Source organism: Budorcas taxicolor, chromosome 1, assembly GCF_023091745.1.
Source record: "Budorcas taxicolor isolate Tak-1 chromosome 1, Takin1.1, whole genome shotgun sequence".
NCBI lineage: Eukaryota > Metazoa > Chordata > Mammalia > Artiodactyla > Bovidae > Budorcas > Budorcas taxicolor.
In genome coordinates this window covers 206,982,731-206,995,888 of record NC_068910.1, presented here as the reverse complement: position 1 = coordinate 206,995,888, position 13,158 = coordinate 206,982,731, and the positions used below count along the sequence as shown (strand labels likewise).

Genomic DNA, 13,158 nt, shown 5'->3' with positions numbered 1-13,158 from the left:
GGCAGGAACTAGAACCTCCCTGGGCGGGTTTTCTAAACATTTCAGGGTCAGGGGCCAAGCGTGGGCCAGGCTTTGTGAAACCACGGCATCCTTCCGTCTATGTGGCAGGAATCTGGAGGGTCTGATCTTTGAATCTGGTCCTGGTGACCTGCTTCTCTGCCATGTGGGATGCCAAGGCAGAGGCTCAAAAACCACCTCCTCCCTTCTGTACCAGGATGCGGGGCAGTGAGCTGGAGGGGTGGAGGAAATGACATCGGTACTCCGAGCTCCTGCTGGGACCCCACATCCTCCTCTGGGGTCGGAGGCTCTCAGCCTTCTCTTGCAACACCCTGTTACGAGGTGGACGGAAGCTTGGGTCCACTCCCAAGAAGGAGTGCAGCAGCACACATCGTAAAGGTTTGCACTGGGGCCAGGAGTGTGCACCCCTCACACTCAGGGCATGCCTCAGCCTCGGTCCCACTGCAGACGCTCACCCCTCGGAGGAGGGGACCACGTTGTAACCGTGTCTGTCACTGGGACATACAGTGGAGTCAACATCAGTGGCAGGAAGGGGCCCAGGAAAGGGCTGCTAACACGTGAAGGGCAGAACATTTCACAAAGGGGAATAGAGCTGGAGAAGGGACCTGGCATGTGGCATAGACTTGGATCCAAAAAGGGAATCCATGTGGGGAAGAGACAGACCATGCTGTACAGTCCAAACCAGGCAGCGGTGCCCTGCCAGGCAGGGTCCACGGTTACACTCATTATGTTTCCAGCATCACTTTTCTGAATACAAAATAACCTATGACTACTACAGAAAATGGAGCAAATACAGGGCCTATCAAAGAAGAGTATTTAAAAATCTATCCGTGAGCCCACTGGGCCAGAAGGGAATTCATTTACTATTATATGGTGTTGGAGAAGACTCTTGAGAGTTCCTTGGACTGCAAGGAGATCAAACCAGTCAATCTTAGGAAATTAATCCTGAATATTCATTGGAGGAACTGATGCTGAGGCTGAAGCTCCAATACTTTGGCCACCTGATGCCAAGAGCAAACTCAGTGGAAAAGACCCTGATGCTGGGAAAGACTGAAGTCATGAGCAGAAGGGGATGACAGAGGATAAGATGGTTGGACGGTGTCACCAGCTCGATGGAGATGAGTTTGAGCAAGCTCCAGGAGATAGTGAAGAACAGGGACACCTGGCGCGCTGCAGTCCATGGGGTCGCAAAGAGTCAGACACGACTGAGCGACTGAACAACAATATATTATATACATGTGTGTGTGTATCCCTCCAGGCATTTCTCTCCCACCCCCGTGCATTCTTAATATCTATCTATTTACTCTTATTTTTAAAAAGACAGGAGATTTTCCTGTCAATCCAGTGGTTAAGGCTTCGTCTTTCAACTCAGGGGGCCCAGGGTTCAATGCCTGGTCGGAGAGCTAAGATCCAATATACCTCGAAGCCAAAAAACCAAAACATAAGATAGAAACAATACTATAACAAATTAGATAAAGACTTTAAAAATGATCCACATCAAAAAAATTTCTTAAAAAAAAAATTGGGGGATCATGCCGCTCTGTTTTCTCATTTGCTTTTTTCCATCATCAAGGTCAAGGATGCTCCTGTTAGCAGCTGCCCAGTAGCTCACGGCTCTTGGTGGCTGCCTGATGTTTGATCGAGTGGGTATTGGAATTGATGTAGATCAGATTCCTTGGCCATTTATTGGGGGTGATGTTAAGATTCAGTCTTTTGGGCTACATGGTATGATATCACTTATCTGAATCTCAGAGATCCAGAATTTACAGCAAAAATGTTTATGAAATGGAGCCTGGTTGCCAAGAAAATTGACGGTGAGCAATGAGGTGGCAAAAAGTGCATTCATCAATGGATGAGAAAACATGTCATGGGGTTAAAGCGCCAGAGCGCAGGGAGGAAGCTGGGAGGCGCTGGGCGGATGCAGGCACGCATAGACCTAGGGCAGTCCCTCCCAGGCCTCGCTGGACACCAGGCTCCCTTTTGGAAAATCCTGGGGGAGCAAGAAGGCTGACTGTGCTGGGCCTCCCCCAAGTCCTGTGGCGACACAGTGAGGCCCCATGGTGGGGACGGATGTCAGCTGCCCACATCTTGGCCCATTCGTCAGTCCCAAACTTTAAACACAGGTGGGCACAGACCAGAGCCCCAGACTAGCGGCCTGAGCATCACATGGACTCTGCTGGCCTCTCTCGGACTTTAGAAGCAGTTCCATGGGCCTCTGCAGGTCACAGCTGCCCTGAAGGAGAATGTTCAGGAATGATTCGCCAAGAGTGATGCTGGCTTCAGGAATGGGGCCTCAGTGGGCAGGAGCAAGAGGGTGGTCATGGAGGCAGCTCTGCCCTGTTCTCTCCCCCCACCAGCCCCATTGGGCTCTTCTGAGAGGCTACTGTGGGCAGGCCAGGCCCTGGTGGGGCTGCAGAGCTTTGGAAACGGTTTACAGACACGTAGGAATAGAGCCGTGTTTCAGCATTTCTGCCAAGAACTCTGCTAAGGAATCTGCATAAAGCACATTTCCCGAGCGACAAAAAGAAAAGCAAGGTTTGGTTTCAGTCTTTGGGGTCGTTTGCTCGACCTGGCTGTGAACTCAGGCCCCTGGGGCCAGCTCTCCAGTCTTTAGGTTTTGGGCCAGGCCTGGGCAGGGACTGTAGACCACGAGGCTCCTCTGTCCATGGGGTTTTCTGGGCAAGAATACTGGAGTGGGTTGCCATGCCTTTTTCCAGGGGATCTTCCTGATCCAGGGATGGAACTCAGGTTCAGGTGGTAAAGAATCCAGCTGTGGATGCAGGAGACTTAAGAGACACAGGTTTGATCCCTGGGTCAGGAAATCCCCTGGAGAAGGTAACTGTTACCCATGCCAGTATTCTTGCCTGGAGAATCCCACGGAGAGAGGAGCCTGGTGGGCTACAGCCCATGAGGTCGCAAAGAGTCAGACATGACTGAGCGACTAAGCAGGTGGCACGCATGGGCAAGGACAAAGGCTGGATGGGAGCAGGGCTGCCCTGTGCCTGCAGGGTGCCCGGGCCTGTCCTGCAAACAAGAAGAAAGGGAGGGAGGGAGGTGGGGGTGCCCTGGACGGTTCACCTCCAGCCGGGAAGCTAGAGGAGGCCCGGGGTGTCCTGTGTTTAAAACAGCCTTCCATCTAAGTGAGACCCCAGCCTCCCGAAGAAGGAAAACATTCTGTAGAAAAGGAAGGAAAGCCTTTAAGGTGAATTAAGAGCCACAGAAAAATTTATATTTGACTCCAAAAAATTAAACACTTGAGAAGGTTAAAAAAAAAAGCAGGAAATTCCATTCAAACACAAGTCAAACCAATGTAACGTGGTTTACAGATGGGCAGTTCTAGCTGGTGCCTCTCTGGACCTCAGAAGCAGAGAAAGTCAGTAGCAGCTCAGACACACCAGACACAGCACGTATGCGCATGAGCATGGCGCGCATGTCTGTTCATATGTGTATGTATGTAAGGGTTTGTGTATTTTTGAGTATATGTGCCCATGTTTCTACATGTATGGGTGTGTATGTGCCTCTGTGTGCGTGTCTCTCTGTGTGTCTGTGTGCATGCCTCTGTGTGTATGTGTGTGTCTGTGTGCGTGTCTCTCTGTGTGCCTCTGTGTGTGTGCCTCTGTGTGTGTGTGCCACTGTGTGTCTATGTGCGTGCCTCTGTGTGTGCCTCCGTAGCTGTGTGTGTGTGTGCCCGTGTGTGTGTGCCTCTGTGTGTCTGTGTGCATGCCTCTGTGTGTGTCTGTGTGCATGCCTCTGTAGCTCTGTATGTGTGTCCCTCTGTGTGTCTGTGTGTGTATGCCTCTGTGTGTGTGTCTGTGTGTGTGTGCCGCTCTGTGTGTGCCGCACTGTGTGTGTATTCCTCTGTGTGTATGTGTGCGTGTGTGTGTCCACGTGTGGCCTAGTGGAGTAGCCTGGCGGCCTTCACAGGCTGGCTTGATTCTGGCAGCAGTGCAGGGTTGGAACTGACCTTCTGAGAGGCTGGGGTGACTAGTTCCCCAAGTGACTGATGGCAGAGGTCTGACGGCCAGACCCCTGTCCAGAGGGCCTCCCCTGTCCGCTTCCAGGGTCCCTGGGATGTCTTTGGGGGAGGCACAGATGCTACGTCTGGGCAGCTCTTTGGAACTCATATCCTCCTGCCCCGGGGGCTCAGCTCAGGTGAGGCAACTGTGGTCATTTCCGTGTTAACGGTGGAGCCGGGGAGTCAGGGAGCGGTCAGCCACAAGCACCAGGAGAGGACAGGCCTAAAGCCAAGTGGAGCTCAAGGGGCACAAGACCCACCTCCTGCGGTGTGTGAACCCCCACATTCCTGTGCATGGTGGGCAGCCAGGAGGAGGTGGGGGCGCTGGGGGCTGACATGGGCAGAGGTACTAAAATGGGGCTGGGGGTAACCCGCTGCCCAGAGGGGCCCCCAACCCCAACAATCCAGCTGACCAAAGCGCCTGGAACCCTAACCCTGACCCTCTCCTCCCCCTGAGAAATGCAAGCCCCCTCCATCCCTCCCATTCAGGGCCCAGCTCTCCGGTGCTAGAATGAACACAACTAGTAAAAACACGAGTAACTGTGATCTCGTGAGCCTGGACCGAGTCTTCCAGGTAACCTATGTGCATGGGTGTGACTTCTGTGATTCACACAAAGCCCTAGGAGGAGATTCGAGCTAGTTCTGGAGGATTTGGGGCAAGGACAGGCCAGGGAGACGGTTACTGGGGCTCTGTCCTTTAACGGTCCTCAATCCATGAGCCACTTGAAGGCAAAATACAGACACTTCTCTGCCTGATTGCTGCTCTCACGCCCAGGGACCGGAAGCCCTCGGTCTCACAGCTCTCGGCAGGAGTTCTGAAAATTAATTAATGGCCTCTTTAACTCGCCTGTGTACAAAGAATGGAAGGCCTGGGGCTGGCTTCTGTACAGGGAGGGGCCAGTGGAGCTGGAGGAGAGGAGGATGAAGCAGGAGGCACCTGCCGCCCCCCTTCACCCGCCAGGCATCTGCTCCCTAGGTGGTGACTGGAAGACGGCTCTTCTCATAAGTGTAGGCAGTGACTCAGCAGTGAACGCTTTTTGTGATCTCTGCCTGAACCACTTCCCACGTGTGGACAGTTCTACCCCATGGGGCTTGGTGGGAAGTGGGGCTTGCCTCCCACTGCAGAAGATGAAACAGCAAACGCTCACAGCAGTGGGTTGAATTGTGCCCCCATAAGAGACAGGCAATGACATGGGGAAAAGCTATGATGAATCTAGAGAGTGTAATAAGAAGCAGAGACATCACTTTGCCAACAAAGGTCTATAGAGTCAAAGCTATGGTTTTCCAGTAGTCCTGTACGGATGTGAGAGCTGGACCATAAAGAAGGCTGAGTGCTGAAGACCGATGCTTTTGAACTGTGGTGCTGGAGGAGACTCTTGAAGGTCCCTTGGACTGCAAGGAGATCAAACCAGTCAATCTTAAAGGAAATCAACTCTGAATATTCATCGGAAAGACTGATGCTGAAGCTGCAGCTCCAATCCTTTGGCCACCTGATGTGAAGAGCCAGCTCATTGGAAAAGATCCTGATGCTGGCAAAGATTGAAGGCAGGAGGAGAAGGGGACGACAGAGGACGTGATGGCTGGATGGCATCACCGACTAAATGGACATGAGTTTGAACAAACTCCAGGAGATGGTGAAGGGCAGAGGAACCTGGCATTCAGCAGTCCATGGGCTGCAAAGAGTCGGACATGACTGAGCAACTGAAGAAGGGAGAGGCTCACATCCTGATCCCCAGAACGCAAGTGTGACTTGTTTAGGAGATGGATCCTGAGAGCGGATCGTCCCGGGTGAGGGTGGGCTCAAAATCCAGAGAGAGGTGCCTGATGCGGGAAGGTAGGGGAGACCTGAGTGCAAAGGAGGGCAAGGGGAGGCTGAGTGCAGTGACGGCCACACGTCAAGCCCGTGGGCAGCCTGGGAACCACAGCAGGCTCGGGACAGGGTCCCTCCAGGAGGGACTGGCCCTGCGGCACCTTGACCTCGGCATCTGGCCTCCAGACTGTGGGAGAATTCATTTCTGTTGTTCCAACCCCCTAGTTTGGGTGCTTTGATATGACAGCCACAGGAAACTAACATACTCAGTTTCTCTGGCCTTCCCTGCAGTGGGCAGGGGTAGGGCGCGGGGTGTGTGTGTGTGTGTGTGTGTGTGTGTGTGTGTGGGCATGGGGTCCACTCTGTCTAGACTCTGGACCTGCAGCTGGTGAACAGAGAAGAAGCCTGATGTTTGCAGCAGTGGCCACGAGCTGTGGGGGGTCCCGACACTGATCTTGGGGTGCTGGGGATACTGTACATCTGGGGCTCAGATCCGCCAGATCCGAGTCCTCACAGCATCAGCTCTATGTGGGGTATGGGGCATTGCTCCTGCTGTACAGCTACTGAGGAGCCTCATCCTGACACTCTCAGCACCCAGGGGACCCCCCACCCCTGCCAAATCCCTCAGAGGCAAAACCTCTTTTCTGCTCAATGTGGCCACGACTGGTGTCTGTGGCAGTGGCTACAAGACCAGCTGCTACAGCAGCTTTCTAAACTGCTCTTCCTCGAGCTTCCCCTCAAATCCCCAGCTTCTCATGGTGAAAGGTGCTGGTGAAAGCCCTAGGACGTCAGGGCTTGTTGTTCAGTCACTAAGTCTTGTTCAACTCTTTGCAACCTCATGGACTGCACAATGCCAGGCTTCCCTGTCCTTCACTATCTCCCGGAGTATGCTCAAACTAATGTCCACTGAATTGATGACGCCATCCAGCCATCTCATCCTCTTTTGACTCCTTCCCCTTTCCCTTAATCTTTCCCAGCATCAGTCTTTTCCAGTGAGTCAGTTCTTCCTATCAGGTGGCCAAAATACTGGAGCTGCAGCTTCAACATCAGTCCTTCCAATGAATATTCAGGACTGATTTCCTTTAGGATTGACTGGTTTGATCTCCTTGCAGTCCAAGGGACACTCAAGAGTCTTCTCTAACACCACAGTTCAAAAGCATCAATTCTTCGATGCTCAGCCTTTTTTATGGTATTTACTTTTCCAATTTGCTGAATGAACTCAAGCAGGTCGCTTAATCTCTTTGGCTCTTTCACTGCCAATGGGGAAAATAGAACTGTTTTGCAGCTCTAATGACCAAACGGATTTAAAAAACGCTGCCGCACTTTGAAAAGGGTGACTGTAAATCACGATTCAAATTCTTTAGGCGAATTTGTTTTGGACATAATTGTGATTTTTTTTTTCTTGGAAAAAAACAAACAGTTCACACAAGGTATGAAAAGTGACCTTCAATGAGTTAGCCAGGTAGAGGCTGTGATGCCATCCTGATAGCCTCACGTCTGGAGTCTGTTTACTCACTCCGCAAGTCAGTAAATGCAGTGCCCAGGAGCCATTAACCTTGACATTAGCCTTGACACTGATAAAGAGCCATCTCTTTGGGCCCTGGGCGGGGAATTGTGGACCACAAGGAATTCAAGCACTGCCTCTTATTTTATGGATGGGACACAAAGGGTGACTGACTGGAAGCTGTTATCTTCCGGAGTTTTAGCTACTTGGTCACTGAGTCAGGCCTTGGTGGTCATTCAGTAGACATCTTCCCCTAAAACAGAAACCACAGAGTACGGGTTGCTGTGTTCTCATTTATGTAGAAAGGGACACACACAAGCTCTTCTGCAGAGGTTCCTCTCCGGGCCCGCCCGGTCTAGGAAGCCCCATGGTTTCCTCTGTGCTCTAATTGCAAATTACTGTGTACTTCTAACATGTTGCAAGTTACTGGGTTACTTTTAAAACAGAATAAAACACTTAAGATTCATCACTCTTCTAACCTTTGTTAACTTCAAAGGTAAGTACTGAGTATTTCACAAAGACAAGACATTCGTTCTGAGCCTCACCTCCCCTGCCATCATCACGTACCATGGCTTAAGTGGCTTAATTTAAACTAGGGTTAAAAGACACATCAGCAAAAAGGCATCAACATGCCACTCACATTCGACGCGTTTCTCTAGCACTGCCAAGTGATTTGCAACTTCGGCTTTCAGCTCGTTGATTTTAAAAGCTCTGGGAAGGAAAAAAACAAAACAACATAACTCCTCAAATTCTCCAAGTTAAAGTGGGTTCAGTCAACATCTGCCAGCTCCTTGCCATGGTGAGGCCCACAGGTGGGCTGGTGAGGGGCCCAAACAGAGGAGTTGCTTTTAAGGAACTCCTGGGAGTTGGAGAAGGGCGGGGAGGAGGAAAAGGACACACTCTGGAATTATCTCGAAGGTGTATTTTTCAAGACTGGAACACAGAGTGGGCATGATTACTCCCCATACCTGGCTAGTGAGCAGATGCTCTCTGGGGAGGACCTGGGTTCTCTGCTCACCCCTGGCATGGACCAGCACTCACCCTGCCCCACCCCTCAACCTCGCCAACACACACCCTGTCCCACTGGACACAGAACACCTTAGGCAGCTGGTGTGCCCTTCTCTGGGATCCAACCCATTCAGTTCAACAACTCTTGGGCTTTAAGAAAATACCCTATGCCTTCTCCCCATTTCAACTACCCGGGGGGCAGTAAGATGCCATAGGAGGTAACTGAGAAAACGCAAAGCATTGACTCCAGAACGGCAGAATAACTCAGAATGAAGAGTGAGCCAGAGATCCACCCAGGATCTCTGCTGTCAGTTTCCGTAGGCTGAAGTCCTCACCCCGGAAGAGCCAGCTGAGGAAATTCTCAGCAACATGGGTTTTTACTCTGAAAACACCAGCAGGAGAGCATCTCCTGGACCCCATGCATGCCGGCTTAGTTGCAGAATTCCCCAAAGGACCCCACCAGGCAGGTGGCTTCTCCGGGGAAGTGATGGATGAGAGCCCACCGGCTGAGATAGCCTCAAGGCAAAGGGCCCACCCACCAAGAAGAGAAAGAGTACCCAGCCCTGGAAAGGATGCATCCAGATTCTGTACCTTGAGAACTGCTCCGCCACCTGGGTCAGCACGTTCTGGATCAGTTCTTCTTTCTCTGCAGATGAGAAAAGAAAGACTGATGGAAAAGGTTGCACTCTGTGGACCATGGGCTGAACCCCAACACCGTGCCCAGGAGCTGCCTGGGTACCTGGGAAGGAGGGGTGCTCTGGCCACTGGTCAGCAGCAGGGCCTCTCCTGGGCCTCAGGTTTCCCGTCCAGCTTCAGATGCCCTTTCCCCCGGGACAGCTCTCAGTGGTGCCTCACCAGAGTGGCCGGGGCTGTGAACCTCCTGCAGTCAGCACCAGCCATAAAAGCAGGCAGGACTGGTCTTTAAATACGGGACACTTTCATGCGGTGACCTGGTCCATTTTATGGGGGCAATTACTATGACGGAAAGTTCAAGGCATATTTTGAGTGCAACACACTCTGTTCTCACGGTAGGTCCCAGAGAGAGGAAGCGGCTGGGGTGAGCGAGTTTGTCCCTCTGTTGCCTGGCACATAAAACTGGGCTGGGCGGCTGGGTTTACAAGGTTCAGACCCCAGGCTGTATGTAGCTGCCCATTTTCCTGTTTCCTGACTGGGCCCAGTTCAGGATGCCTCATAGAAGGTGTGGAATGCATGGCACCATTCCAGCCACTCTATGCTCTTGGGAAGGGTGGGCTCTCCCCTTGGTTCCAGGTGACAGTCTAGTTCACACCCTAAAACTCTGGGGACCTAAACAAGGCTTCCTCCTGAACTCATGTAAGCTTCCATATAGCTTCTAAAACCGACACAAATCAAAACCAAGCCAAGCCTGTCCAGACAAACAAAATCCCCAACAATCCAATTTGGCAACAGGGCTCAAAAGCTAAAAATGTTCACGTGCTCTGATTTATTGTTTCCAATTCTAGGAAAAACCACATATATGGACACAAAAGATGTTCATCACGACGTTATTTAACACGGTGAAAACTGTAATGGCCTATATGTCCATCAAATGGACATCACTTATACCATTTAAATGTGGTATGGTGTCTCTGTACTGTGGAAACATATTCTGCTACTAGGAATAATATCTTAGAAAAATGTTCATGCCTATTATAAAACTAAGAAAGTCATAATACAGTGTGATTCCATTTCTTAAAACTTGGGAGAGTATACTCCAAAATAATAATAGTAGTTACTTTTTGGTTGTAAGATTATATATAAGCTTTTTTCCTTATTTTTGTGTCTCTATATCTAATATACTTCTATAATAACTTATGTTAATTTCACAGAAGTATTTTAAAAAATAATCTAAAATAACCTCTAGGACCTGCCAAAGGAAAGAGTAGGCCAGATGACCCATGGTTTCCTCCGGCTTTAGCATCCTATGACTTGATGAGAAGAAGGAAAACGATGTCGCATCATATCTCTGGGAAATGCAAGGGTAAAAATGTCAGCCAGGAAACTTTATTGAGCCACATGTTGAGCTGATCAAAGTTCTATCCTTCAGAGAGGACCAGACCCCCCAGGGAAGAAAAATGGTGGCTCCACTGACAAGACCCACCAGTGAGAAGGCTTCATAGGCCTCCTTGGTGAACTTAGTAGTATTTTAGATCACTTACTCTGAAATCTTGGGCAAAAGTGTATCACATAACCTTGAACAGTTAGTGGTCTGTCTCAGTCTTGAGATATATTTAAAAGTCCATCAACAGTTGCAGAATGCACATTCTTTTCAGGTGCCTCTGAAGTGAAGTGAAAGTCGCTCAGGTGTGTCTGACTCTTTGCGACTCCATGGACTCTACAGTCCATGAAATTCTCTAGGCCAGAATACTGGAGTGGGTAGCCTTTCCCTTTTCCAGGGGATCTCCCCAACCCAGGGATCAAACCCAGGTCTCCTGCACTGCAGGCAGATTCTTTACCAGCTGAGGCACAAGGGAAGCCCTGTGCCTATGAAGCATATACCAAAATAGACCACAGGTTGGTCCACACACACACAAAACCCACAACAAATTTAAAAGAACCACAACCAAACAGAGTATGGTTTGTGACCTTTAAGAGAATCAAACTATAAATCAGTAACAGAAAGATCTTCAAACACTTTGAAACTAAATGACACTCTTCTAAGTAATACATGGGTCAAAGAGGAAATCATAGGGACACAAAAATAGACACCGAATGATAACTGCGTTACAGAGTTTTGTTGTTTTCTGCCAAGTAGAATGAAAACGAAAATAGAACACATGAAAATTTAGTGGTGGGACACAGCTAAAGCAGTGCTGAGAGGAATGTTTATAGCACTGTATGCTTGCATTCTCAGAGAGGAAAACTCTTAACGCCATAATCTAAGAACCTAGAAAAAGAAAAGCAAAAATAAACCCCCAAGGACAGCAGAAGGAAGGATATAATAAAAAGCAGAAATCAGTGAAACAGAAAACACAAAAGCAACACAGGAAATCAATGAAACAAAGGACTGGTTATTTAAAGATATCAACACATTGACAAATCCCTGGCAAGACTAAGAAACACAGAGAGAAGACACAGATCACCAGTGTCTGGGATGAAAGGGGAGACAGCACTACAGACCTTGCAGGCCTCAAAAGGGCAACAAGGAGACACGAAACACGACTCTAAACACAGAATCTTGACATCCTAGACAAAAATGGACCAGATCCGAGAAAAGTATGACCCACCGCACTCCTCCAACATGAAGCACACCATGTGAACAGTCTGCAACTCTTAAGGAAACTGTCCTTATTTAAGAAAAATCCCTCCAAAGAAATTTCCAGGCGCAAATGGTTTCACTGGAGAATTTTACCAAACATTCAGAGAAGAATGAATCAGTCCTTCAAGAATTCAACAATGTCTTCTAGAAAATAGAAGAGAAGGGTATGTTTTTTGATTCACTTTATGAAGCTAGTATTAACCTGATACCAAATCTAACAAAGACAACAAAAAAGAAAACTGCAAGTCAATATCTGCCATTAATATGAATGCAAAGATTCTTAACAAAATATCAGCAATTAGAATTCAGCAAAATATAAAAATAGAATAAGTGAGTTCAACATGGTCACAGCATACAAGATAAATATACAAATTGACTGTATTTATATACACTAGCAATGACCATGTAGACAGTGAAATTAAAATCACAGCACCATTTATAAACACTTGAGAAAACTCAAATAACTTAAGTGTAAATAAAACATGATGAAGTCGTGTGTTGAAAACTACAAAACTCTGGTAAAAGAAAGATATAAATGGTGAGACCTACCATTTTCATAAGAGTCTTGTGAGGGTGAAAGAGGAGAGTGAAATCGCTGGCTTAAAACTCAACATTCAGACTAAGATCATGGCATGTGGTCCCATCACTTCATGGCAAATAGATGGGGAAAAAGTGGAAGCAGTGACAGATTTTATTTTCTTGGACCCCAAAATCACTGTGGATGGTGACTGCAGGCATCTGTGGAGTTAAAAGACACTTACTCCTTGGAAGGAAAGCTATGACAAACTTAGACAGCATATTAAAAAACAGAGATATCATTTTGCTGACAAAGGTCTGTAGAGTTAAAGTTATGGTTTGTCCAGTAATTATGTATGGATGTGAGAGTTGAACCATAAAGAACATGAGCACTGAAGAATTGATGCTTTTGAACTGTGGTCCTGGAGGAGACTCTTGAGAGTTCCTTGGACTGCAAGGAGATTAAAGCAGTCAATCCTAAAGGAAATAAACCCTGAATATTCACTGGAAGGACTGATGCTGAAGCTGAAGTGTCACTACTTCGGCCACCTGATGCAAAGAGTCAACTCATTGGAAATCACCCTGATGCTGGGAAAGATTGAGGCCAGGAAGAGAAGGGGGTGACAGACAATGAGATGGCTGGATAGCATCACGGACTCAATGGACATGAGTTTGAGCAAGCTCCGGGAAATAGTGAAGGACAGGGAAGCCTGGTATGCTGCAGTCCATGGGGTCACAGAGTCAGACATGACTTAGTGACTGGGTAACAACGACAAAGGCAAAGTGGACTCTGGATGTAAAATAGGAAACTATAAAACTTAGAAAGAAATAGAGGAAAATCTTCAGATTCTTGGGCTAGGCAGAGGGTTCTCAGACTTGACAACAAAAACAATCCATAAGAGGGAAAATTGATAAACTGGACTTTATCAAAGGTAGAACTTCTCCTTTGGGAAAAATTCTGCTATGAGATAAAAAGGTATATAGTCTGGGAAAAAAATATTTGCAAATCG

General features: G+C 48.5%; 1 protein-coding gene across 1 annotated transcript in view; it reads right to left on the bottom strand.

The window, feature by feature from the left end:
• The window catches only part of PDE9A (phosphodiesterase 9A), a 106,112-nt gene that overhangs the window by 27,021 nt on the left and 65,933 nt on the right, over nt 1–13,158 (bottom strand). The window contains exons 5-6 of the mRNA XM_052638890.1: nt 8,947–9,001; nt 7,988–8,058 (exon numbers count right to left, since the gene is read on the bottom strand). Of these exons, the coding sequence (XP_052494850.1) occupies nt 7,988–8,058; nt 8,947–9,001 (126 nt within the window). The remainder of the gene's footprint in view (nt 1–7,987; nt 8,059–8,946; nt 9,002–13,158) is intronic.